The sequence below is a fragment of the Hyperolius riggenbachi genome, chromosome 5, assembly GCF_040937935.1.
Source record: "Hyperolius riggenbachi isolate aHypRig1 chromosome 5, aHypRig1.pri, whole genome shotgun sequence".
Classification (NCBI taxonomy): Eukaryota; Metazoa; Chordata; class Amphibia; order Anura; family Hyperoliidae; genus Hyperolius; species Hyperolius riggenbachi.
In genome coordinates this window covers 280,349,170-280,373,588 of record NC_090650.1, presented here as the reverse complement: position 1 = coordinate 280,373,588, position 24,419 = coordinate 280,349,170, and the positions used below count along the sequence as shown (strand labels likewise).

Here is a 24,419-nt window from a genome sequence, read left to right as displayed (position 1 = left end):
GCACAGGGACCACCTGTTAGTACTTAAAGAGAACCCGAGGTGGGTATTTGAACCACACTTGTAAACTTGTCTGTTAAGCCCCATTCACACGCTCAACAGAAGTCTTTTATGCAGCACAATTGTCAAACAGCTTTTGTTGTGAAACAAGTTGAAATAACTAAAAAAAGTATTTTGCTATTGTTCAAAAAGCTGTTCAGACCGATAAGAAGTCAATCCAATAGTTGGATTGACTTCGTATCAGTCTTATCAGCTGTTTGAACAATAGCAAAATACTTTTTTTAGTTGTTTCAACTTGTTTCACAACAAAAGTTGTATCGGGCTTAACAGACGACTTTGGCAGACTGTTGGATTGATGTCTTATCAGTCTTATCAGTTGTTTGAACAATAGCAAATAACTTTTTTTGGTTGTTTCAACTTGTTTCACAACAAAAGTTATTTGATACTTGTGCTGCATGAAAGACTGCTGTTGAGCGTGTGTATGAGGCTTTAGAGCCTGATTCAGGGCCGGGCCGAGGCATAGGCTGAAGAGGCTCCAGCCTCAGGGCGCAGTGTAGGAGGGGGCGCACAACTCATTCAGCTGTCATTCCTAATTGTGTTTGAAGCAGAAAGAAATAAGAAAAGGGGATACATGGCAGTGACTGCAAGCCAGATAACTAGATATTAAGGTGTTGGGGAGGATGTGGGCCCTGTGGCGCCTCTTAGTCTAATAGCAATCAGTGCGCACTTTGGTGTCTCAGCCTTGGGTGCTGGAGGACCTTGTCCCGGCTCTGGCCTGATTAACTTATTTTGACTGGAGATCAACGGATATCAGGTCGAAAATGCCTAAGTCACCCCCTCAATTCACTTGGGTGGGCTTTAATGCCTTTTATTATTACAGTTTCCTGTGAATGACAATCAGGCAAGCTAATAATAGTCTATAACAGATAGGACTACATTATAGCAGTGGTTTAGTTAAGGAGCTGTGGGCCCTGATGCAAGTTTTACATTGCCCCCCCCCCAAGCACTCTATCCATAACAATTGATACGGGGCACCAAAACCTGCAAATGGCGACAACAGTGTCAGAGGTGCAAGAAGGGGATGGGGAACAGTGTGTTAATGATTACCACTATTCAAAGTATTTATAGAAATGATTATTATGAGCACAGGACCAATAGAGATCCAATACTGCAGTTGGGGGAAGGCCTCTTGGGGCCCCTCAGCCCCAAGGGCCCCAATGCGGTCGCAACGTCTGCACCCCCTATTGCTACACCCCTGCATTTCAGCTCATATATTGGTGAATGGAGTGGTAAGTAAAATACTGGATACTTCTAAAATGGTCTTTTAACCTGCATTTAAACTCCTGGCCAAATACTGACATTTTTGTTTGCAAATATCTGTTTTCTTCATTGCAGAAATCCTTTTAACCGTAATGGTGAGATTGACACATTTTTGGACTGACTTTCAGTGATGTCATTAATATCAAATCTTGCTTACGCCGCAGCTTGTCAATAGAATTTATGCCAGACTTTAGTTAACTGTTGATTATCAAGTAAAATTCAATTTTTGTTGAAAAAAAACCCCAAATCAAAAACAAACAGTCCTCTTGGTTCAGATGTACACATCACAAGGAGTGATGTGTGGTTTACAAGGATTGTTGCAAATATTACTTCAGCCTTCTTAGGGTTAAGTCATGTGAATAATTGAACCATACAGTTTGACTGCCCTTCAGCCAGGAATTGGTCTCTTCCCCACTGCTGCACATGCAGCTGATCTGGGTAATCCACACAGACAGCTCAGTCAGGTGTTGCCAGGTGGTGATCAAAACCATCTCATTCAACATCTGCAGGTAGACCGCTGCCTTCCTAGATGTGGCTGAATAGGATACTGTGCTCTGTGCTGTGTAAACACCATCTTTCAGGGCCATGATTTGCATCTTCACTTACTGAGCAGAAGTGATGCATGGTGGGAGTCCCTTCTTGTTCACATAAAGCTGAATAATTGCAAATACCTTCTGCTTTAAGGCAAATTAATATTGTGCATAGCTTTTTTTTTCTTATTAAGGGCAGTGGTGTAGCTAAGGAGCTATGGGCCCCGATGCAAGTTTGACAATGGGGCCCCTCAAGCACTCTATAAATAACCATTGATACGGCACACCAAAACCTGCCAATGGCAACTACAGTGTCAGGGGTGCAAGAGGGGGATGGGAAACCGCTTGTTAATGGTTAGTAATGTTCAAAGTATCTATAGAAGTGATTATTATGAGCACAGGACCAATAGAGAGCCAATACTGCAGTTGAGGGAAGGCCCTTCGGGGCCCCTCTGGCCCAAGGGCCCTGATGCAGTCACAACCTCTGCAACTCCTATTGCTACACCCCTGATTAAGGGGGCTTCTATGTTCATTTTAGTCTATTAAAAAATTATTGTAGTTCGGGCCTACCATGACCACTAGGGCCTCAGGTATAAAAATGGTATATCCTCCCTCAGTCAAGCCTCAATTATGTATTTTCATGCAAGTGAAGAAAAAGATCCCAATGCACCAATGCATAAGCCTACAGGTTTTGGTCAGTGAAAATATTGGTGGAAGCAGCTTGTGCCCCACTGATACAGGGCCTGGCAGTATGAACAGTCACTGAGAGGACACATATTAAAGGACAAGTGAAGTGAGAGGGATATGGAGGCTGCAATGTTTATTTCCTTTTAAACAATATCAGTTGCCTGGCAATGCTGCTGATTTATTTGGCTGCAGTAGTGTCTGAATCGAACAGAAACAAGCATGCAGTTAATCTTGTCAGATGTACCAATAATGTCAGAAACACCTGATTTGCAAATGCTTGTCCACGGTCTATGGATAAAAAGTATTAGAGGCAGGACAGCCAGGCACTGGTATTGCGTAAAAAGAAATAAATATGGCAGTCTCCACATTTCTCTCGCTTCAGTTGTCCTTTAAGGACAGCAGGCCATTCCTGTACCAAGGCCAGTAATGTCTGCTGCTAGTGTTGAAAGAATGGGCACACTAAACCACACGAAGGTTGTAAACTTATTGAAAGCTTATGTAAAGTCTTGTCTGCATGTTTTCAGCTGGCATCTTCTCTGTATTGATTGCAATCTTTGGTATGTTGATTGAGCAGGTGCTTTTCCAACTTCCATCTTTTCTAGCTTTTTTACTCAACTGATGCAACTCCACCAGAACTGCCTATAATTATACACCTGACAAGGCAATGCAGCTGGATTACATTGCAGCACTTGTTGCGCTAGGAAACAATCAAAACAAAGCCCCAAACATATCTATCTATCTATCTTTCTATCTATCTATCTATCTATCTATCTATCTATCTATCTATCTATCTATCTATCTATCTATCTATCTGTATATTTTGGTTGTCTTTGTCAGTTCATTTAAATACATTTTTCTAATGATTTTATGTTATCCTGCTAGTTGTGTATTGTAGGTCACTGTGTCTAAGCAATCATCATATAATTTTACTTTGTAGTTTAAATTAAAAAGAATTTCTCACTGAGTGGTTGTTCATTTGATGTGCTTTTACAGAGAGTGGCAGAAACTGTTGAGGAGGAAGTACAGGACCATGAAGAAGACCATGATGGAGAAGAACCAGCTTGCAATGGAGAGGAAGCAGCACAGGGTGATCACAACATCCCACCAGATGAGAATGATGATTATGGCACCATAACCCACGAAGAGGAAGTCAATCATGAAAATATCATCAATGGTCAAGAAGATGAGGCTACTAATGAGGAAGCTGAGCTGCAGGAAGAAGATAAACATTTTGATTCAGTAAATGGTGAAGTCCTGGAACAAATCAATGGAGATATGTATGAAAATGAAGAAGCTGATGATGGAGAAGAAGACCATGACATAGCAACAGATGAAAAAAGCCAGGTAATTTTCTAAAGATTGCATAACTATGCTTATTATCCCTAATGTTACCAGTGGCAAGCACAATTATTTTTTTTATTTTGGAGGATTTTTGATCAAAACAGCCAGCCATAGTGAGTGTGACTTCTTGATAGGTGGGTCCTTGGAGAAGGTTTGGCTCTGATTTTTAGTTCAAAAATTGTGTTCTCTGTTTTCCTGGCAACATGGGAAAAGTATACAAACATGGAAACCCTAGTGTCATTTAGAGAAGAACTGAATATATCCAATGAAAGTTACCACTACAGTATATACTCACAAATAAGCCAAATTTGGGGAACAAAAAAGTGGGGGGGGGGGGGGGTCAGCTTAAATGCAAAGCTTGTGTGGGGATGTGTAGGGATGGTTTCCTCTCCTCAATCCTGGTAGCGTCTCTGTGCAGCTCTCCTTGCTAGATGTCCAGGTTTCACTTTCTTCACTTCCCAGGGAACCACTTCCTGTTTCCCTTGCAGTTCTGTACTTGGCCACTAGATGTCAGTGGCCAGTACAAAGCTGCAAGAGAGAGGAGAAGATGGCTGTCCAGAGACCAGAAGACACTGAAGCCTGGATCTGTAGAAAATACAGGGCTGCAAGGGAAACGATGAAGAGAGGTAGCTATATGTATACTCCACAGCACTCTTCATCACATATACTCTACTGAACATACAGTGGGTTGCAAAAGTATTCGGCCCCCTTGAAGTTTTCCACATTTTGTCATATTACTGCCACAAACATGAATCAATTTTATTGTAATTCCACATGCAAGACCAACACAAAGTGGTATACACATGAGAAGTGGAACGAAAATCATACATGATTCCAAACATTTTTTTACAAATAAATAACTGCAAAGTGGTGTGTGCATATTTATTCGGCCCCCTTTGATCTGAGTGCAGTCAGTTGCCTATAGACATTGCCTGATGAGTGCTAATGACTAAGTAGAGTGCACCTGTGTGTAATCTAATGTCAGTACACATACAGCTGCTATGTGAGGGCCTCAGAGGTTGTCTAAGAGAATATTGGGAGCAACAACACCGTGAAGTCCAAAGAACACACAAGACAGGTCAGGGATAAAGTTATTGAGAAATTTAAAGCAGGCTTAGCCTACAAAAAGATTTCCAAAGCCTTGAACATCCCATGGAGCACTGTTCAAGCGATCATTCAGAAATGGAAGGAGTATGGCACAACTGTAAACCTACCAAGACAAGGCCATCCACCTAAACTCACAGGCCGAACAAGGAGAGTGCTGATCAGAAATGTAGTCAAGAGGCCCATGGTGACTCTGGACGAGCTGCAGAGATCTACAGCTCAGGTGGGAGACTCTGTCCATAGGACAACTATTAGTCATGCACTGTACAAAGTTGGCCTTTATGGAAGAGTGGCAAGAAGAAAGGCATTTTTAACAGAAAGCATAAGAAGTCCAGTTTTGCAGTTTGCCACAAGCCATGTGGGGGACACAGCAAACATGTGGAAGAAGGTGCTCTGGTCAGATGAGATCAAAATGGAACTTTTTGGCCAAAATGCAAAACGCTATGTGTGGCGGAAAACTAACACTGCACATCACTCTGAACACACCATCCCCACTGTCAAATATGCTGGTGGCAGCATCATGCTCGGGGGGTGCATCTCTTCAGCAGGGACAGGGAAGCTGGTCAGAGTTGATGGGAAGATGGATGGAGCCAAATACAGGGCAAACTTGGAAGAAAACCTCTTGGAGACTGCAAAAGACTTGAGACTGGGGCGGAGGTTCACCTTCCAGCAGGACAATGACCCTAAACATAAAGCCAGGGCAACAATGGAATGGTTTAAAACAAAACATATCTATGTGTTAGAATGGCCCAGTCAAAGTCCAGATCTAAATCCAATCGAGAATCTGTGGCAAGATCTGAAAACGGCTGTTCACAAATGCTTTCCATCTAATCTGACTGAGCTGGAGCTGTTTTGCAAAGAAGAATGGGCAAGGATTTCAGTCTCTAGATGTGCAAAGCTGGTAGAGACATACCCTAAAAGACTGGCAGCTGTAATTGCAGCAAAAGGTGGTTCTACAAAGTATTGACTCAGGGGGGCCGAATAATTACACACAACCCACTTTGCAGTAATTTATTTGTAAAAAATGTTTGGAATCATGTATGATTTTCGATCCACTTCTCACATGTACACCACTTTGTATTGGTCTTTCACGTGGAATTCCAATAAAATTGATGCATGTTTGTGGCAGTAATGTGACAAAATGTGGAAAACTTCAAGGGGGCCGAATACTTTTACAACCCACTGTACATACACTCTGCAAGCATGCTTCATTCTGCATCACATGCATCACACTCTGCCCCACATACAGAGGCGTATCTAGGTAAAACAGCGCCCATGGCAAACACTGAAATTGCGCCCCCCCCCTCCCCCCCCCCCCCAGTCAGAACACCTTGAATAACAGCATCGTACCTCAACCTCTTAGGCAGAGCAACCCCTTCACACAATCAGAGGCCCCCTCACACACAATCAGGGCACTCCTCCTTCGATAGAGCCTTCACTAGCCACACAATTGCATTATCAGGGCAACTCTCCTTCCACGAGCAGAGCACCCTAACACCCCATCCATTCCCCCAACACACACACACAAAATCAGGGCACACCCGCCACAGGCAGAGCAAAAGATCCAGATTAAGACCGTAAAGGGCCCCAAGCAGACAAATGAATTCCCCCACCCCTTCCTATCGATTGAAAAAGTGCTCAGGCAACAAGTTAAAAAGTCTAAGTCCAATATCACCCACATGAGCCACATGGAAACATGGACATTATCTTGCACATTCAGTTGTAACTGACAGCTGCTGATATATAACTGGAAGCAACTAGTATATTTCAGTTCTGACAAAATCTTGTCAGAACTTGCAGAGATCACTGTAAGAAGAAAATGGTGAGCTTCTGAGAGGAACTGACAGTGAGGTTAGTGTGTAATATTCATTTGCAGGTACATTAGGTATTTATTTTAAATAATTTTACTTGCTTCAGGTTCCCTGAAGTGAGTAAAACAGCAGCACAGTTACAATGCAGCACACTTCAAATGCAAAAAAATGGGCAATGATGTCATTGCTCTGCTGTCATTGTGTGTCGTTGTCCTCTCTAATGTGAATCGAGCCTTTATATTGCCGCTAATCTGAGGTGTTTTTAAAGGGGAGGCACAGGAGATGAGAGTGGCCCTAAGCACAGTATTATTTTAGACTTAGGGCCCAGTAGAGTAATTTCAGCTGCATTTTGATTTCACCAATGAATCGAATAGTGGTGAACCCACAGGAGTGATTTAAAGCAGCATTTTTAGAGCAATAGCGATCCAATGCTAGTAGAACTGCCAAATCGCTTTTCAAAAGTACTGCGACTTTATAGGTGATTTTGTTTAAATAAAGTTGTATCTATTTGCCTGGTCTCCCGAGGTCCATGCATGCTGGCTTCTGGCACATTACCCACATTACCCCACCTGCTTTCTTCCGATGTGTAGTTTAAAGTTAATTGACCCAAAAAAATAATAATCACAAGTGCTGTACAATTCCAGGTAGTACACTGTACAACTTTTGCAGTGTGTGTGTGTGTGTGTGTGCGTGCGTGCGTGTGTCAAGGATAGAAGTGGGTTGGTGGGTGGGTGTGTGAGAGACAACAATGGTGTGTGAAGTAGCAGGAGATGATCATCATTCAGACCACCTTTGAGACCCCGCCAACACACAGAATGTTGGGGGGAGTAGTAGTTTCCTGGAGCAAAATATACTAGGAGGGCAATACAAGTGTTTACAGTGCTGATTACTTTACCTGCTTCCACTCGCCCTCTGCTCAGCACCCAGGCCAGCATCTGTAGCTAATAAGCCTGTTGCCCTTCACACCAGCAGATAATGCACAAGATCATCCTACTGTTAAGAGCCCACAGCAGATGCCTTGTGCCCTTTGTCACCACAGCCAGCTAGACCTCAGCAGCATTTTGTTGCAACTATACACCATGCCTAGACCTATTTTTCATATTTAGGAAAAAAACTGATTCTGATGTTCAAAACTGTGTCCCTTCACACCAAATGGCAGGCATGAGCTGTCAGACCGTCTCCAGTCTCCGTACAATTCTCCTAGAAAATTCATTACAAATGCACGCATTCCTGAAAAGGTCAATGACCACCACTACTACACTACTGACCTGGTAGCATAACTCACTCAAAATTAAGATAACTTTAAAAAGCTTTGCAAAACAAGTGGACTTTCAGCGGAGAATTCTTCCGAGCAGCAACTATCTGGAGCTCCACATTCCTCAATGAACAGATACACGGAACAGTCCTGACATTTACTGACCAAAAAGCCAAGCTCTGCGTGACCAATCCTCCCCAGTCTGATCCTTCGTTCTGTCTTCCTTTTGAATATCCGTGCCATGCAGAGGGGCGGGGCAGACACAAAGAACGTCAGCAGCTCAAGAAGTGATTGAATGCTGGGTATCTCTCCTCTTACAGGAAGCCGTAGACAACAAACAGACTGCAGGCCTGGCCGAACAGAGCGGTGTGGTGCCATGGCAACGGGCACCGCGATATGTCAACAGATGGCTCAGGCAGCTGGCCGGGAAACTTTTGTCACGCTTATATGAGAGCAGGCATGGCGCCCATCGGCGCTATGGCGCCCATAGCACGCGCCATGCCTGCACCTTTGTACATACGCCACTGCCCACATATGGGGGAAACATTGGGGGTTGGCTTATCCTCAGGTCACTCATAATTAGGTCTTTTTGGGGGCAAAAGCTGGGGGGTTGGCTTATACACCGGATGGCACTGTGTTTATAATGCTGCCAGGAATCTCCCCCTGCATTGCAAGCACTCCAATCTATTCAGAAATGTTTGTGCTGTATTTATCTTATCTCAGTCAGTCAGACTCTATTGTCTTGCCATAGCCGAAGAGAGTGAGAGAGGGAAGCTTGTCATCACCCCTCCTACATTCTTTTTTATCAGTAAACTGTTCCTGTCAGGCATAACCCAGCCATTCACTTGTCTTCAAAGCCTCAATTAATCAAGTTATAATGAGACAGATTAATTGACAACTGAAAGCTTATACAGTGTACAAAGTATTGACCAAGAGAGAAAATGAGGTGAAAAGGAAGTTGAAAGGGAAGATGGGTGCTCATAATTATGGGCTGTCCGGTAAACATGCATGATTAAAGAAAACCCGTACTGAGAAAAACCTCCCCTGGGGGGTACTCACCTGGGGTGGAGGAAGCCTCCGGATCCTATTGAATCTTCCCTTATCCTCCTCGGTCCCACGGCGGCGGAGATAAAGCTCCACCAACAGCGGGGATGTAAATATTTACCTTCCCGACTCCAGCGCAGACGCAGTATCGGCTCTCCGCCTCGGGGATAGGCGGAAATAGCCGATCGCTGTCGGGCCGCACTACTGCACAGGCGCAAGTCTCCTGTGCCTGCACAGTAGAATGGACCCGACGGAGATCAGCTATTTTCGCCGATGTCCGTGTGGAAAGCCGCATCAGCGCCCCCGCTGGAGCAAGGAAAGGTAAATAAATCAGTGCTTATCAGCGCTTGTCAGGCTTGTCAAGGGAGGATTCTGGGACACTTCAGGGGAGCCAGTGCTGGATTTCCTGCAGCTACAGGGGAGGGGGAAGCCTCATTGGGACCCTGAGGCTTCCCCCTCCCGAGGTGTGTACCTCCCATGGGAACTTTATTTATATTACAGGGTCTCTTTAAGGACCTGCTTGTCCGAAACATGTCAGCTACCTGGCTGTATGGCTCTTACCTGATTCAATAACGTTTGACTTCATTGTGGCTATAGACATTGTGCGGAACTTCTTCCTTCTTCCGACATAATAATACCCTTACCTTATTAAAGCCCAACCAAACTCATAATAAAACCAGTGGTGTAACTACAATTCCCAATGGTCACACCCCCTGCCTTGCCTCCCTTGGCGCCCTTCATGGACTTCGGGCCCATCTTACAAGGGTCATAAAACAAGTGTGGCCATCATGATGTTCACACCCATAACAAGCATAGCTACAAAAACGCCTGATCTAAAGTAAAGTCCCCTGTATTGGAGGAAGAGAAGGTTAGTAGCTGGGTCCCCAAAACAGATCTGGGCCCCCTGCAGGGGCTGCTCCTCTCTAGTTATGCCTCTTAGGGATGCTCATTCGGATTCTGCGGAAATGCAATTTCCGAAATTCCGATCGGAAATTGCATTTCCGCATCGGAATGCGGAAATCGGTAATGCAAGTGCGTTAGGCGGATTTCTGCCGGAAATCGTGGAAATTTCCGCCGGAAATCGCGGAAATTCCACCTGACTTTAACATTGATTTTCTCAAAAACTATAAGGTCTTTTTGAAAACTTTTTTTTGCATCTTGTTCAGAAGATTCTGTTTAATAAACCCTGAAAATGTGGTGTTTCTGGGACTTACGGGGGCTTTGCTATTAACCGCTAAAGTCGGCGGATTTTTACTGTAATATAAATGCAGAAAATCTGCTTCTGCCTATTTTCTGCATTTACATTACAGTAAAAATCCTCCGACTTTAGCGGTTAATAGCAAAGCCCCCGTAAGTCTTAGAAACACCAAACTTTCAGGGTTTATTAAACAGAGTCTTCTGAACAAGATGCAAAAAAAGTTTTCAAAAAGACCTTGAGAAAATTGATGTTAAAGTTGGGCGGAATTTCCGCGATTTCCGGCGGAAATTCCGCATTGGAATGCGGAAATTGGTAGCGGAAAGCGGAATCGGTATTTGGCAATGGCGGAATGCGGAATTACCGCAGAATCGGAAATTGGCATTTCCGACCATCCCTAATGCCTCTGAATAAAACAGAATAATTCTGTTAGCAGTGATGCTGCAGGTGAATATAAGCCATGAATAAAATCACAGTGGTGGTCATAATATCTATTTCATTCAGTCAATTGTGCTTCAAACTGCACAACAGCTTCCTTTGTCTTCTTTCAGAATTGAGTCAGTGGACAGGTCAGAGAGGTATGATCTTCTGATACCTAAAGGAAAAGACACAATAGTTGCCAGACTACATCTCCGCAAACTTCTGAATTAAAATACCACAGGAAAATGTTCCTGGCTGTTATGCAAACCGCTTAACGCACATTATGATAACGCATATTATGAAAACGGGTCACACTAGCCATCAAACATAATGAAAAGCAAAAGATAAAAACAGCCTTTGGAATTGAGCAAGTGCAATGAATTCTTGCTAGAGGTCATGGTGACTTGGTAACAAGGTCATATCAGTTGCAGATATATATAATATGCCAGATTGAAAATAAATGTTTACAGTTGAAGGAACAAAACATTACTAGAGTGAAAGATTTTCTCTATCCAGTAGGTGTCAGATTAAGAGTGGTATTGTACATTTAATTAGGGAATTGTAATTGTATTATAAAATCATTAAATAAAACAACTATGAATTTACAACCAGGATGCCCCAGTAAGACAATTGCTGCACACAAATCTATTTGTGTAAGAAAGTATTAAATATAGTTACAAAGAGAATTTTACAGCACACCTGAAGTGAAAGGGAAATGGCTGACCTATTTATTTCCTTTTAAACAATACAGACTGCCTGGCTGTCCTACTTAGCCTCTGTTTCTAATACTTTCAGCCATAGACCATGAACAAGCATATGCAAATCAGGGGTTTCTGACTAAAGTCTGACTAGATTAGCCACATGCTTGCTTCAGGTATGCGATTCAGTCACCACTGCAGCCAAAGACTGCCAAGCAAATGGTATTGTTTAAAAAGACATAAATATAGCATCCACCAGATCCCTCTCAAGTCAGGTGTACTTTAACCACATTTTGATACTTTTAGTGTGTCAGTGTTGAGTTTTCACTGTCTTCCAAGCTGATAATGTTATTGTAAATACTTGACTATAAAGCCTAGTACACACCATGCAATTTCCGGTCAGATAGATAGGTCGAAAAGATAATTTCCAACAGGTCCAATCTGATTTCCGATCATTTTTCTGATTGATTTGCATAGAAGTGATCAGAAATGCAATCAGAAAAACGATCAGAAATCCGATTGGATCTGGCAGAAATGATCTATCGACCCATCTATCTGATAGGAAATTGCATGGTGTGTACCAGGCATAAGTCTAGAAACTTAGGTCTGATTTGTTAAAGTAAATCATAGGAGGTGACTTATATATGGGTCAGACCTACATTTCTGACCTTTAGTCCTGTAAAATGCAGGTTCTACTGTGACAATTTGCCCTACTAAATCGGTCCTTTCCCACAGTACCATATCCCATAAGTGTGTCTTCCTATCATTGCTACTGGTGCCCGATCGTCTGACAGTGTCAGTGCAGAGTACAACTTTAGTGCTCGTAAAGTATTATTACATTTTCAAAGGGCCACTCACTATTAAAAGTGCCAAAAGTGCAGGGTAAATGCAGGGGACTCTCTAGAGTCTAGAGATGCACCTCTATATGCCAGAGCTGTGCTTGTTATTGCCTGTGTCATTGCATTTACCACACACTTTTTAAAAAACTCTTTTTATTGAGTAATTGAAAAGAATCACATCAATTAGCAGCATATAAAATATCACAAAACAGAGTTGTTAAATGCAGTCATATCCAAGAATATAGTGCAAAGGATATAAATATCCATATGAATAACATAATGTAGTACTCAGCAATAGCCTTCTGTGATACAAACATTTCAGGATTATATACTACCCTACACTTTTAGTAGCTTGTTTGAATTCTATGTATAATACAGTAAAAGTTTTAATCATGTTGGTTGAGCAGACCTCATATTTTATTTGACTAGGAATTGTGCAACCCTTCCCTCTTTTTACACATGCAGTATTATGAGGCTCTGTTCTGCTGCTACTGGCTGTGTTAATGGTTACACTTGGGGGGCCACATGGTACTATGGCTGCTTTTGGTAACATAAGCCCTTAATGGCACACTTTCCTGAGTCGACTTATACTTGAGTCATCAAAAAAGTTCAGGTTAAGAGCGTCAAATATTTGGGTTGACTTGTACATAAGTACATAAAGATGACTTATATTACAGTATATACAGGTAGTTGTGTCTTGCATGCTGTGTAGTTCCATTTACAGTAGTTGCATAGTAGGATTGAAAAGTAATCATTGTACATTCTAAAGGGTCAAGTAGAACATTATGTGTATCAAGACCTACAAACTAATAGCAAATATCACTTTATAGAGGGCAATTTGAAAAATGTGCAATGTGAACTTATGTGCTGTATGCTTGGTGCACTTACTTGCCTGGAATCCTGTCCCATCAATGGCTTCCGCACATTTGGTCTTCACTTCAAATGACTTTTTCCCAGAAGTTTTGATTCCTGTATAGGTGGTGTTTGACATATTTTAAAGGACATCCGAGGTGAAAATAAACTGTAGAGAAAAACAATATCTATCCTCCACCTAAAAATTACTTTTTTAGATATCCCACTGTTTTATGTTATATTTAAATCTAGTTTTTAATTTTTAACTGTTTCATTGTCTCTGCTGAATAACACCTTCATTGCCGTATGCCAGAGCTCAGATATGTGAATTATTGACCCTTATTGACCCTTTTTATCTCTTTCCTGCTCCAGGAAGCCATTTACTGACTGGGAAGTATTTTATGCCAGTAATTACTTATCAATGAGGGTTATGCTATAGTCTGACCCAGTCTGACCCGGTCCTGACCCAGACAGAAACTGTCACTTCCATACCTGATGTTTAACTCTTTTAGGCAGAGAAAGAAAAAAGGAACACAGCTTAGTTATTTGTATGCTTGGCACTATACATACACATGTCTATCTCATCATCAGAGGCATATCTAGAGGGGCGAAGGCATGGCACGTGCCATGGGCGCCATGCCTGCTCCTGAGCTGCGCTGTCATGCTGCCCCTGTGCTGCACCCCCATGTCTGTGCCTGTGCCTCCCCGTCACTCAGACTTCAGATCAGCTTTCTTCAGTTATCGAGGGAACATGGCTACTTAACTTTTGTATATAGGGCACGCTTAACTTGGTGTTAGAAAAGAAGACAGAGAGGGAATAAGAAGAGATATTTTCAAAAAAATAACTTCAGCAATATTCCGAGCCAAAAAACCTAGTCAACCATAACACATGTACACAAGAAAGGATGCTGTTTTTAGAGGGGAAGGGAGGTGCAATTTCAGTGTTTGCCATAGGCATTATATTACCCAGGTAAGCCCCTGCTCATCATGTCACATGTCACCTCGGTTTAAGCAGGCTATTTTGTGACATTGGCACAGCAATGGCTTTCTTCTAGCAACTCGACCATGCAGCCCCTTTCTCTTCAAGTGTCTCCTTATTGTACATCTTAAACCATCCACACCACTTTTTCTATAGAGAAGCCTGGATGTTAGCTGAAGGAAGATATTTCTGGCTTTTTGTTTCCATCCCAAACAATTCTCCTGGCAGTTCTGGCCGAAACTTTTGTTGGCCTACCTGACCGTGGCTTGGTATCAACAGAACCCCTCAATTTCCACTTCTTTATGATTGCCATTCTCAACTCTTTGGAATGCATGCCAATTTTACCATAACTACCACCTGTGGATCACTGCACGTTCACCTGTTAGCACCACAGGCTTTACCTTGGTGACGTGCTTGTTGCTATGGTTACATGTTACACTGCATGTTAGCATAGCAATGCACACATTACTACGATAATGCTTGTGGCCCTAATGGGTTACCAGACGGTGCTCCACAGGTTCTAGTAATGGTAAAATTACTGTTCTCTACCTGTTCACAGCAAGCGTCTATTTCATTTCAGTGCTGGTGAATTGGGCACAGGGTCAGCCGAATGATGGCTCTGCTGCTACTAAAATCCCTGGTGGGGTTAAATACTATTTATAGCAGCTCGGAGGGAGAAGTAATTTGGGGTCCAGTGATCGCCTGATCCCCCTCTGTGCGCAGGCCGCAAACTATTTCATAGCCGCACTAAACTCAGGCGCTCTGCACCGAGAAGTGGCGCCCTTGGTGGCATACAGTGCATTGCATCTGGCCTTTAGTTTCTAAAAAAAATTTCACAAATTCTGCCAGTGTATGTAAACTTATGAGCACAACTGTATTATTGTACAGGGTGAGCTATCCCAGTCAGATACCTTGGTTACATTATAAATCTGTGAAAAATGAGTTTAGTGTTATTAAAATCGTTCTATTGATCAGTTTCTTCATGTATTACCAGTTAACTTGTGTGTCAGTGAAACTACCCAATCACATTAAAATATATACAGTAGTAACCCTTATAAAGGTGCTTGTGTAGTTGTTGCCCCAGAACTGCCATTCACATTTTAATGTTATGCTGCTCAACCAATTTGCTGTGCAGCTTTCACAAATTCTGAATGGAGCAGGTCACCTGACTATGTTTGCATAATCCTCTTGCGTAGAATGCAGTGCCTAAAATGACTTGACCTATCTGAACCTGTCCAAGAAAAGGGACATTTGTGTTGACAAAGCAGCAATGAGGAGTGGAAGAGGCAGTTCTCATACAAGAATGTTAGTTGAGAGTTGGAGGAAATCTGTGAATGAATCCTGCAGTGTCCCGCTGTGTGCTATCACTTTACTGGAGGCCATTGCCACTCAGCTGTTCCTGTGCCTCGGTTGGGCGCATGCTAACACTCAGCACAGGTAGTAGAGCGGTGGTCACTGCATTTAGTCACATTTGAGTGTAGCTGCGATATGATACATTTTTTGTCGCCATGTTACCGCACCATGTGTAAAAGGCTGCTGGTTGTATGGTACACATTCTTTCCTTCGGTGGAGCGGAAAATCAGAAGTTGAAATACCTGTCCAGGCAAAAGTTCAGCCACTCGTGTGAAAGAGCCCTACTTTTGGAAATCTGAATACAGGTCACATGATCTCAGTTTTTGGGTATTAATGGTATTTGGGCAAATATATACTTAAAATATAGGTAAATATAGATATTTTCTTTTTCATGGGGAAGTAAGACATGAAAATAATGCTGGTTTCCATTAAATGTCTTGAAAAGAAAATAATGTCTGAGAAAGGATTTACCAGTTATATTCTTTAATAATAACATTTTGTGAATGGTTTTAGTATTTCAGGACTGACTATATTTCTTACAGGCCGAATCTTCTCTACCAAGACCAACGTCATCAAGACTTCTGGAGAAACCTTCTAGTCCTACAGAAACTGAAAACAAGGATGAGGAACCTGAATCTTAATCTGAGAGAGAGGAGACCCCTTTACTTTAACGCTACCTTTATACTTGAATGTGTATCACTACAGAGCTAGAGCATGGATGGAGGCGTATGTATGTTTGTAAACATGTATATACATATACCCCCTCCATGTTATACACATCTATGTACGCACTGTTTCTAAGGCATCTTATTTTTAACAAGAATGTTGTTTCTTTCTATTTATTAGGGTGCTTTTTATACTGTCAGGTGTTTTGTACTTGTAATTTAAGGATTTATTTTGTTAAGCCATACTACATTTACAGGAAGTAGGAAGCTTTGCACTACCTATACCTGTAAACATAATGTTTGCTACTTTCACAAATAATCAGGATTGGTTTTAAAATGATTTTTTTTTTGCCATCTTTTCGTCAACAAAAAATATGGTAGAGTAGTAGTGCTAACCTGCAGCCCAGTGGTACCTGCGTGGCCTACATGCCCCGCATTCTTTTTGGGTGCCACTCCCTTTCTTTATGCTCCTCCCCCTTCCAACACCATAAATATGTGGAAGTACAGCAGGATCAGCAGCTTGTTGTCACTCTGTTGCCATTCCCTATGTGTAATTTAACAATATGTGGCTGATGTAACTCAGTGGAGCTCTTGCGTTTCCCTGCTAGTTTGGCAAGGTGCCAGTGCTACTTAGTTTGATTCTTCAATCTGCACACCTGAGAAGTCATGGCTCCAGCCTTCCAAGTAATTTAAATTCACGTCCAGCCATTTAATTACTTATTTAGGATTTGGATCTTGTGAATTTTGGGGAAAGGGGAGGCCTGGCAGCTAAATACAGTAGAAAGGTCCAGGAACTTGGGATGCAATGAGGTACAAATAGTATCACAGTGTAGAGTATAAATAGGACACTGAACATAAATAACATGGCAGCAGTCACTCAGTCTCCTGTAATATGACAGTGGTTGCTGAATCTCTCATAAGAAGGCAGGGGTTACTCAGCCTCTTGTAATATGATATCAGTAGTCTCCTACAATATAACAGTGCTCACTCAGTCTTCTGTAACATAACAGCAAGTCGTTTACCCTATCATAACATGGCCACTCTGTCTCCAATAACTTGGCATTGATCACTCAGTCTCTTGTTACACAGTTACACAGTAGTCACACAGTATCCCATAACATGGTAGCAGTTATTCAGGCTTATAATATGACACAAGTCAATCAGTCTCACTGAATTTGGCAGCTGCCCCTCTCCCATACCCTGGCAAGTTTCCCAACTGAAATTCCGTAGCTGAACAGTAGTTGCTCAGACTCTAGTTGCATCGTAGGGGTCACTCAGTCTCTTTTACCCTGGCAATAGTGACTCATAAAAGGCAAAGTCACTGAGCCTCTTTTATCATGTAAGCTGAATCTGTTAGGTTGTTATTCCTGGCCCACAATTCCTATACCCATGATTCACAATGGAGTTCTAGAAACCAAAGGGATAGAAAGTGAGAATTTTACTCAACAGAGACATAAACATCAGTAACTAATTTACAAAAGGACTTAATCATTCCCCACTTTAACAAAAGCAGAAAAAAGTTTTGGTTTGATTTAGATTTTAACAGTTGACTTATGCAGGGAATAGATTACCTGGAGGAAGGATAAGGCTAGCATACAATTTCTCTAAAAATACTAGTCAGCTGTCTTACTAAGAAAATTGCAGATAAAATGCCCAGAACATTTAGCAACAGTAATAGTGACTACATTTATATATTTGTAATATTGGTAATTTAAAACATTTTAAAAAGTATTTTCTACCATATGACATGCACTGCTGCTATCCACTGTACCAGTGATACTACTTACTACGACTAATGTGCACTCATTTCACCTGGTGGATCAGCCATGTGAGTGTCTTCAGACTCCCCTTTTGAAGTAATAGTTAGGCTTGGCTCAAGAAATTCCACTTAACCCACATTTATTTTATCATCCTAAAACATATCTCTACCAATAAAAGACTGACCAGTGCTCAGAGGACAAATATATCACTTTAAGGGTCATCTAATACTAAAATTATTTTGTTTTTGGATTTTCCTGTTGTTTCCTGTTGGATTTCCCGACTCCATTTTGTTCACCTCCTTACTACAGTGGTTTATGGATTCTTAGCAAGCAGATAATAGAACATCCAATGGAGGAAGAAACAATGGCCCTTATTCAATTCACTTTTTCTCCTAGGTTTTCTCCTAGGAGATACGTTTTCAACTTCTGATTCAAATAAAACTTCAACACTCTAATTTAAAAAACAAAACATAAAATAGGTGAAAATGTGCTGTCAAAATTAGTTTCAGTATTTTCTTGTTTGTTGGTAGCTGAAACTTTATTGATACAGTGGAAAACTATCACCTAGGAAAAAACTTAGGACAAAAGGTGAATTGAATGAGGGCCAAAGTGTTTCCTATAAGCCTTGTTGTTTTGTTAGCGTGGGAAAGTTTCATTTTGGTTTGACCCTAGTTAGCCTTCATGAAGTTCAACTGAGGTGCTCCATGCTACCAAACCCAATGTTCATAGGCAAGACTTTGCTCCTCACACTGTTGATTTTTCTGTATTTCAGTATATAGGTGGAGGTGTTCCAATTCATATAGAGTGTTTACTATGGTAGATGCTAGCTCTATATAAATCCAAAATACTAATAATAATATGGTACTGGTCTCCAATTGTTAATTTATGCTTTTCAAGCAAGCAGACCATGGTAATTCTCCCCACTGAAGAATACTGCCAGTCTGTGCTCACACAATACAATACATAAAGAATCAGTCACTCCTAATACGTGCAAAGCATACGGCTGGAGTCACCAAATCTACTAAAGAATAGATTTCTATATGAAAGACCCTTACAGCACTATGTATATTTCTTTTGTGAACTGGCCAATTGACAATGCTGTTTTTTTTTCAGAATGGTGAACTTTATCTTGATTCCACTGAGTATTCTGGGTCCAAGCTTGCATTTCATTGTACGGAGGCATTGTGAAAATGTTCATATAACCTATGCATGTAAACAGATCTATTGGCTGGCTGTGCTAGGATTCTGCTCATCTGTGGGTGAAATCGTGGAATATGTACATCACATGATAACAGATCCCATTACTGTTTCTGTTTAATATAGCAAACTTAATCTGTTTACTGTTTTATATGTTTTGTAGTTATTATAGCCATATATATTTCTTCTCTCTGCAACTTTAATATTCAGTACAGGATCTTGGTCTTGGATTCTTGCTTTTGAAGGCAAACAAAGCTTGGTCTACAGGTAAAACCTCTTTAGTTTGCTGAATATTGCTACTATGCACTGTATGGTCTTGTTGGACTCTCATTGATGGGAATTTACAATGGGTATATAAGGCTTTTATGGGCTGCGTTTAATAGCCAGTGGTGTCTGCGAGTAAACACAGGGGGATAGTGACAGCAGCTTAGAAATAATGACCTGTGTTCCATTCGGCATGTTTGCTGTGATCACCAGCTTGAAATGCACTAACATTTGCTTAGTATGTCCTTGTAAAGTGTAAAATGTCATCCTCATTAAACAGTAATCCTTCCATACACACTGCTGTCTGAGCAAGACAAATGTTGGGCTTATACAGAGCTGAGTGGTATTAGATCTTAACAGAAACATGTAATTATTGTGCAGGTTTACCGAGTGCTGGATATGGTATGGATACTCTATAGAGTATCCATACCATATCCAGCACTCGGTAAACCTGCACAATAATTACATGTCCATAGAGTCTATGGATATAATGTACTTGGACTTGGGTAGATTATTCTGAGACCGCAGTGTGAATACAAAAGATACAATTTGTATCCATCAAGGCAGATATAATCTGACCCATTTTGTTGATGCCTGAGAACTGGAATGATATGAATAGTTTTTAGGCATGCACAATTTACAGATTATCCTAGTTGCTAGGGGCGGGCGTCGAGCTAGCTTTTCCGTAGACGCCACAAATGTAGCATAGATGAACGGAAAGCACAGCAGGAGAAGAGAAGCTTAAATAAATATGCATATATCATAATTATACAAAGAGCATTTTAGTTACTATAGCTTGTTATGTTTGCGTAGAAGGTTTTTTTTATATTAATTTCTTCCATATAATCCCTATTCAATAGAATATTATTTTTTATGGTTTCCTAAAGAGACTCTAAACATGTCAAATGATCTATGCCGTCTAACGTTAGCAGAGCACAAATAAGATAAATATGTTTGTCAGAAATAAAATGCTATTTAATTTACATCCGTTTTAATGTGTGTTATTTCGTTCTACATAATCATGAAATTTCTTCAACCTGATCCGCTTTAAACCTCAGCGGACTCACTGAACCTGAACTGAATTACACTGCAGTGCTTTTATCCCTGGAAATTACAAATATCAACCATTGCCTTATACCAATATGTAAACAGCTGTTTCCACGTAGCTGCCAATATACCCATCTGTTACAGGGATATGCATTCAGTGAACACACAGCATATTTTTGCATATAGTTATATGGATTCAGCAAAACACTTCAGCCAGCCACGCTCTATTACCACGACCATCACATCATTGAGACCAGGATTCCTGGCACATAACAAACCAACAAAGTCACAAATGTTCTATGTTATTATACTGGAAAACTTGACTATCATGATTTTTAGCAAAAAGGGGTTCTTTTCCATATAATAGTACTGTTGAGAGTGATCTCATGTGAACAGTAAACTAGATGTGAGTTCCAATGCTTGGCATTTATGCTCACCCGGCCAGAGCTGTGTACCTAAGGGAAACTCTTCTGATTTGGACAGAATAAATGGGTGCAATCAATTAAAGGACCAATATAGCAAAAAAAACCTGTAAAATGTAAAATACATACAAGGCTGGTTCAAGCCACGATGGGGCCCTGGGGCAAAATTAACCTGGGGGCCCCCTGCCCCCTCCTGCAACATATTAATCCCCCAGGAGCCCGAGCCAGATGCTGCGCCCCTCAGATCTCCCCCTTCAAATTTACTGTATTCCCCAGGGCACCCTCCACTGTTTTTGTCAGAATAGCAACTTGCCTATCCCAGTGCGCTGCTCCATCCATGCTCCCTGTCATCAACCTCGCTGGCTGCAGCTTCTCCACAACTCAGTGCTTGTTATTGCGTAATGACTGGTCATGGAGCAGAGGCAGCCAGCTGGGATGAAGACAGGGAGCAGTGCACTGGGATAGGCAAGTTGCTATTCTGACAAATCAGTACAGGAGCTAGAGTGGGCATCTCAGGGGGAGACTGGGGGGCCCTGCAGGGATCAGGGGCCCTAGGGCAATAGCTCCCTTTGCCTCTATGGTAGCGCCAACACTGAATACATACATATAAAATGTACATTTCATTCAGAGTAAAATGCAATGTAAATTACTTTTTATTTCCTATGTTCCTGATGCTTACAGTAGGTAGTAGTAATCTGACAGGTTGTGGGCGAGTCCATTTCTGCATGGAAGATTCTCAGAATTACCTGAAAATTTTACAAAAGCACTGACTGGACAGGATTTATACAAAGATAGTGGAATGCCTCCCTACTTGAAAACTATTTTGGCAGTTGAACTAAGCATCTGCTGTTTTTTTAAATAAAGAAATACCTGAGAATCCCCCATTAGGAGATGGACTAGTCAAAAACCTGTCAGGGCTGTCAGATTTATACTGCCCACTGCAAGCAACAGTGACATAGGAAAAAGGGTAATTTATACTGCATTTTACTCTGGGAGAAATCTACATTTTATATCAATATATTTTAAAAATGTTTTGCAATAGTTTTCCTTGAAAGGATACATAAGGCATTTTTACTCTCCTGGAGCTTCTTCCAACCCCTAGAAGTCTCTGTGTCCCTCGCCGCAGTTCTGCTTCCCCCCAGTCTTCCACTGTTCCCTCTGTAGCGGACTCCAACCCGGCCAGGTTGGCAGCTTCTGTGCATGTGCGGGTGCACGCACACGGCACTGTTGGTCACGCTTCTGTAATCGGGAGCTTACTGCGCAAATGAGAAAAACTTTTAGATATTGGCCTATGCATGTGTAAGAACTCAAGATGCTTTTTTCTCACCTGGGGCTTCTGCCAACCCTCTATAGCCGGTCAGCTACCTTGGTGGCCTCCCAGTCCGATCCACTGGGTAGCTGCAGCCAAATTAAGGCCCGCAACCCAAGGGCTAGTGCACATGCGCTGTTGCGGGCTGCGCATCTCCTCAATCCCGCTCCCAAGGCCAAGAGCATTCTGCACATGCACAGTTACAAGTCTGTATGAACTATGTATGCGCAGAAAGCTCCCTGACTCATAGGCTTCAATGGGGGAGACAGCAGCACAGCACAGCGAATCGGGAGGACACAGAGAGAGCTGACAGACTACACTGGAAGAAAACCCAGGTAAGTAAATATCCTCCACTTTAAAGACACACTGGAGTTTCAGCGGAGCTTCTTTGGGGAGATTTGGTGCTATAGTTATATTATGACAAGCTCATACATTTTGCAGCGTTTCCATCAGCATGGCCACTTTACTGACAAACACTTCTGACAATAAAAATGAAGAATGTATATCTATGAATCCATCTGGCAGAGCAAAATGTGAGACAGGCTTAAGGTGCAATGCTACACCTACACCAGTGCTACATATTACATATGCACATTGAAGAGAAACTTAGATAGATTACTTGAGGGGGCTCTCATATCTACCTACAGATCTGTAGGTTGTCTGATTCTATGATACATTTAATGAAGTGCTGCACGTCAGCTCACATTGCAACATCAGTTAGTCTATATAAAGTAACTGCGCCACTTCCATTTCACAACCTACTAATAGTATTGTATAGCGGCTAATGAGCTCCTCCTGGCCCTTCAGCAGCCTGGAATGCTAATACATGCAATGTAATTGTGCTCCAGAGAGGCAGGTCATTCTTCCTGAATGGAAAGTAAGCAGCATAATTCCTCATATTAGCCAGTCAGATAAGAGGATAAACAGACCGATACTGGCTTTCTGATATCTATTCAAACTGTAATATCAATGAATATGACGGGAAATCTGAATCTCAACAGCATCATGCGACAAAGACACTAAAATGACTTTTGCGCTCAGTGTTCAGCGGCTGGGTTATTACCAAACACTGCCAAAATTGCAGCCAAAAGGCACCCGCGGCAGGGAGCTGGGAGACTGAAATGCCTGACAAGTGTGCAGCTTAGCCTTACTGTGCAGCTGCTTCCTGAGCTATAACTTATCGTATAACACTGTGGATAGGCTGTCTATTTTACACTAAAATCTGGGGTGTAAAGTGGAGAGGGGCCGTCTTATCCATGGGAGATATACTGTGTGTGCAGGGCCCGCGGGTGACATGTTGGAGTGTGGAGCGTGCTGCAGAAGGTATAGCTACCTGTGCTCACTTCGGCAATATCTTGGCCTACTTGTTGGGCCAAAAGTGTGTGTGTTGGGGGGGGGGGGGGGGTATGGTAGGGCTTATCTGCCTGTATGTATATGGTATCTGTTTCCTAACTTTTGTATGTATACCTTTTGCAAAGCAAGATCTGAGAGCACTTCAGGTGCTCAGAGCTCGGCAGGTACACTTAACTGGCACTGTATATTGGCCTGAAGAAGTTAGTGCAATTCCCCACAAAATGATTTGCCAAGGTGCAAAAAAAACTATTATGCTTTTTAATCTAATATGTGGGTAATTTTTTTGAGGAAAGTTACATATTTTTCTCCCTTTTATTGTTTATACTATGTTTCATCATACTTGGGTGCCTCTTCCCTGCCATTTGGCCCTGAAAATGCCCCCCAATACACTGTTGATAATTTAACTTTGTTGAAAACATTAACAGTGAAGTCTTTTTAGCACTCTCTTTTACCTTATTCTGTGGTCTGTATCAGCTCTTTCAGAATGGATTGATTCCTATGCCAGCTGCTCTTTTAAAGCCAATGATGTTAGCTGCAGAGCAATGGCGCACAACAACTGGTAGAATGCTTATAACACAGGGGCGGACTGACAACTCATGGGGCCCCCGGGCAATAGGAGATTATGGGGCCCCCATACCAGTGTTTCCTACCTTTCCCGTTATATTTTTACTGACTAAGATGTAATAATTTACTGACAACAGTAAATATGTTATATTGTGATATTGTACACTGACAAAAACCCCTGCGCCGAAAAATGGGTGTGGTCACGCAACAGAATGTGGGCGTGGTCATGGGTGGGGCAAAATATACATGACTTTAGCAGTGGTGTAAAAGGTCTGCCGGGGAAGTTTGAACTCTTCCATAGTGTTTCCCTCCAAAATACATGTAATCTGACAGCATTTCACCAAAAATCCATGCAATTTGGCAGAGGTTCCTCCAAAATACAGATAATATGGCAGTCGTTCCCCCAAAATAGA

General features: G+C 41.9%; 1 protein-coding gene across 3 annotated transcripts in view; it reads left to right on the top strand.

The window, feature by feature from the left end:
• Positions 1 to 20,294, top strand: part of DCDC2 (doublecortin domain containing 2) — a 276,455-nt gene extending 256,161 nt beyond the window's left edge. For all 3 annotated transcript variants that reach the window (XM_068236975.1, XM_068236974.1, XM_068236973.1), the window contains 2 exons: positions 3,528 to 3,878; positions 15,968 to 20,294. In XM_068236975.1, the coding sequence (XP_068093076.1) occupies positions 3,528 to 3,878; positions 15,968 to 16,066 (450 nt within the window). In that variant the 3' untranslated portion in view covers positions 16,067 to 20,294. The remainder of the gene's footprint in view (positions 1 to 3,527; positions 3,879 to 15,967) is intronic.
• Positions 20,295 to 24,419: the final 4,125 nt, after the last annotated feature.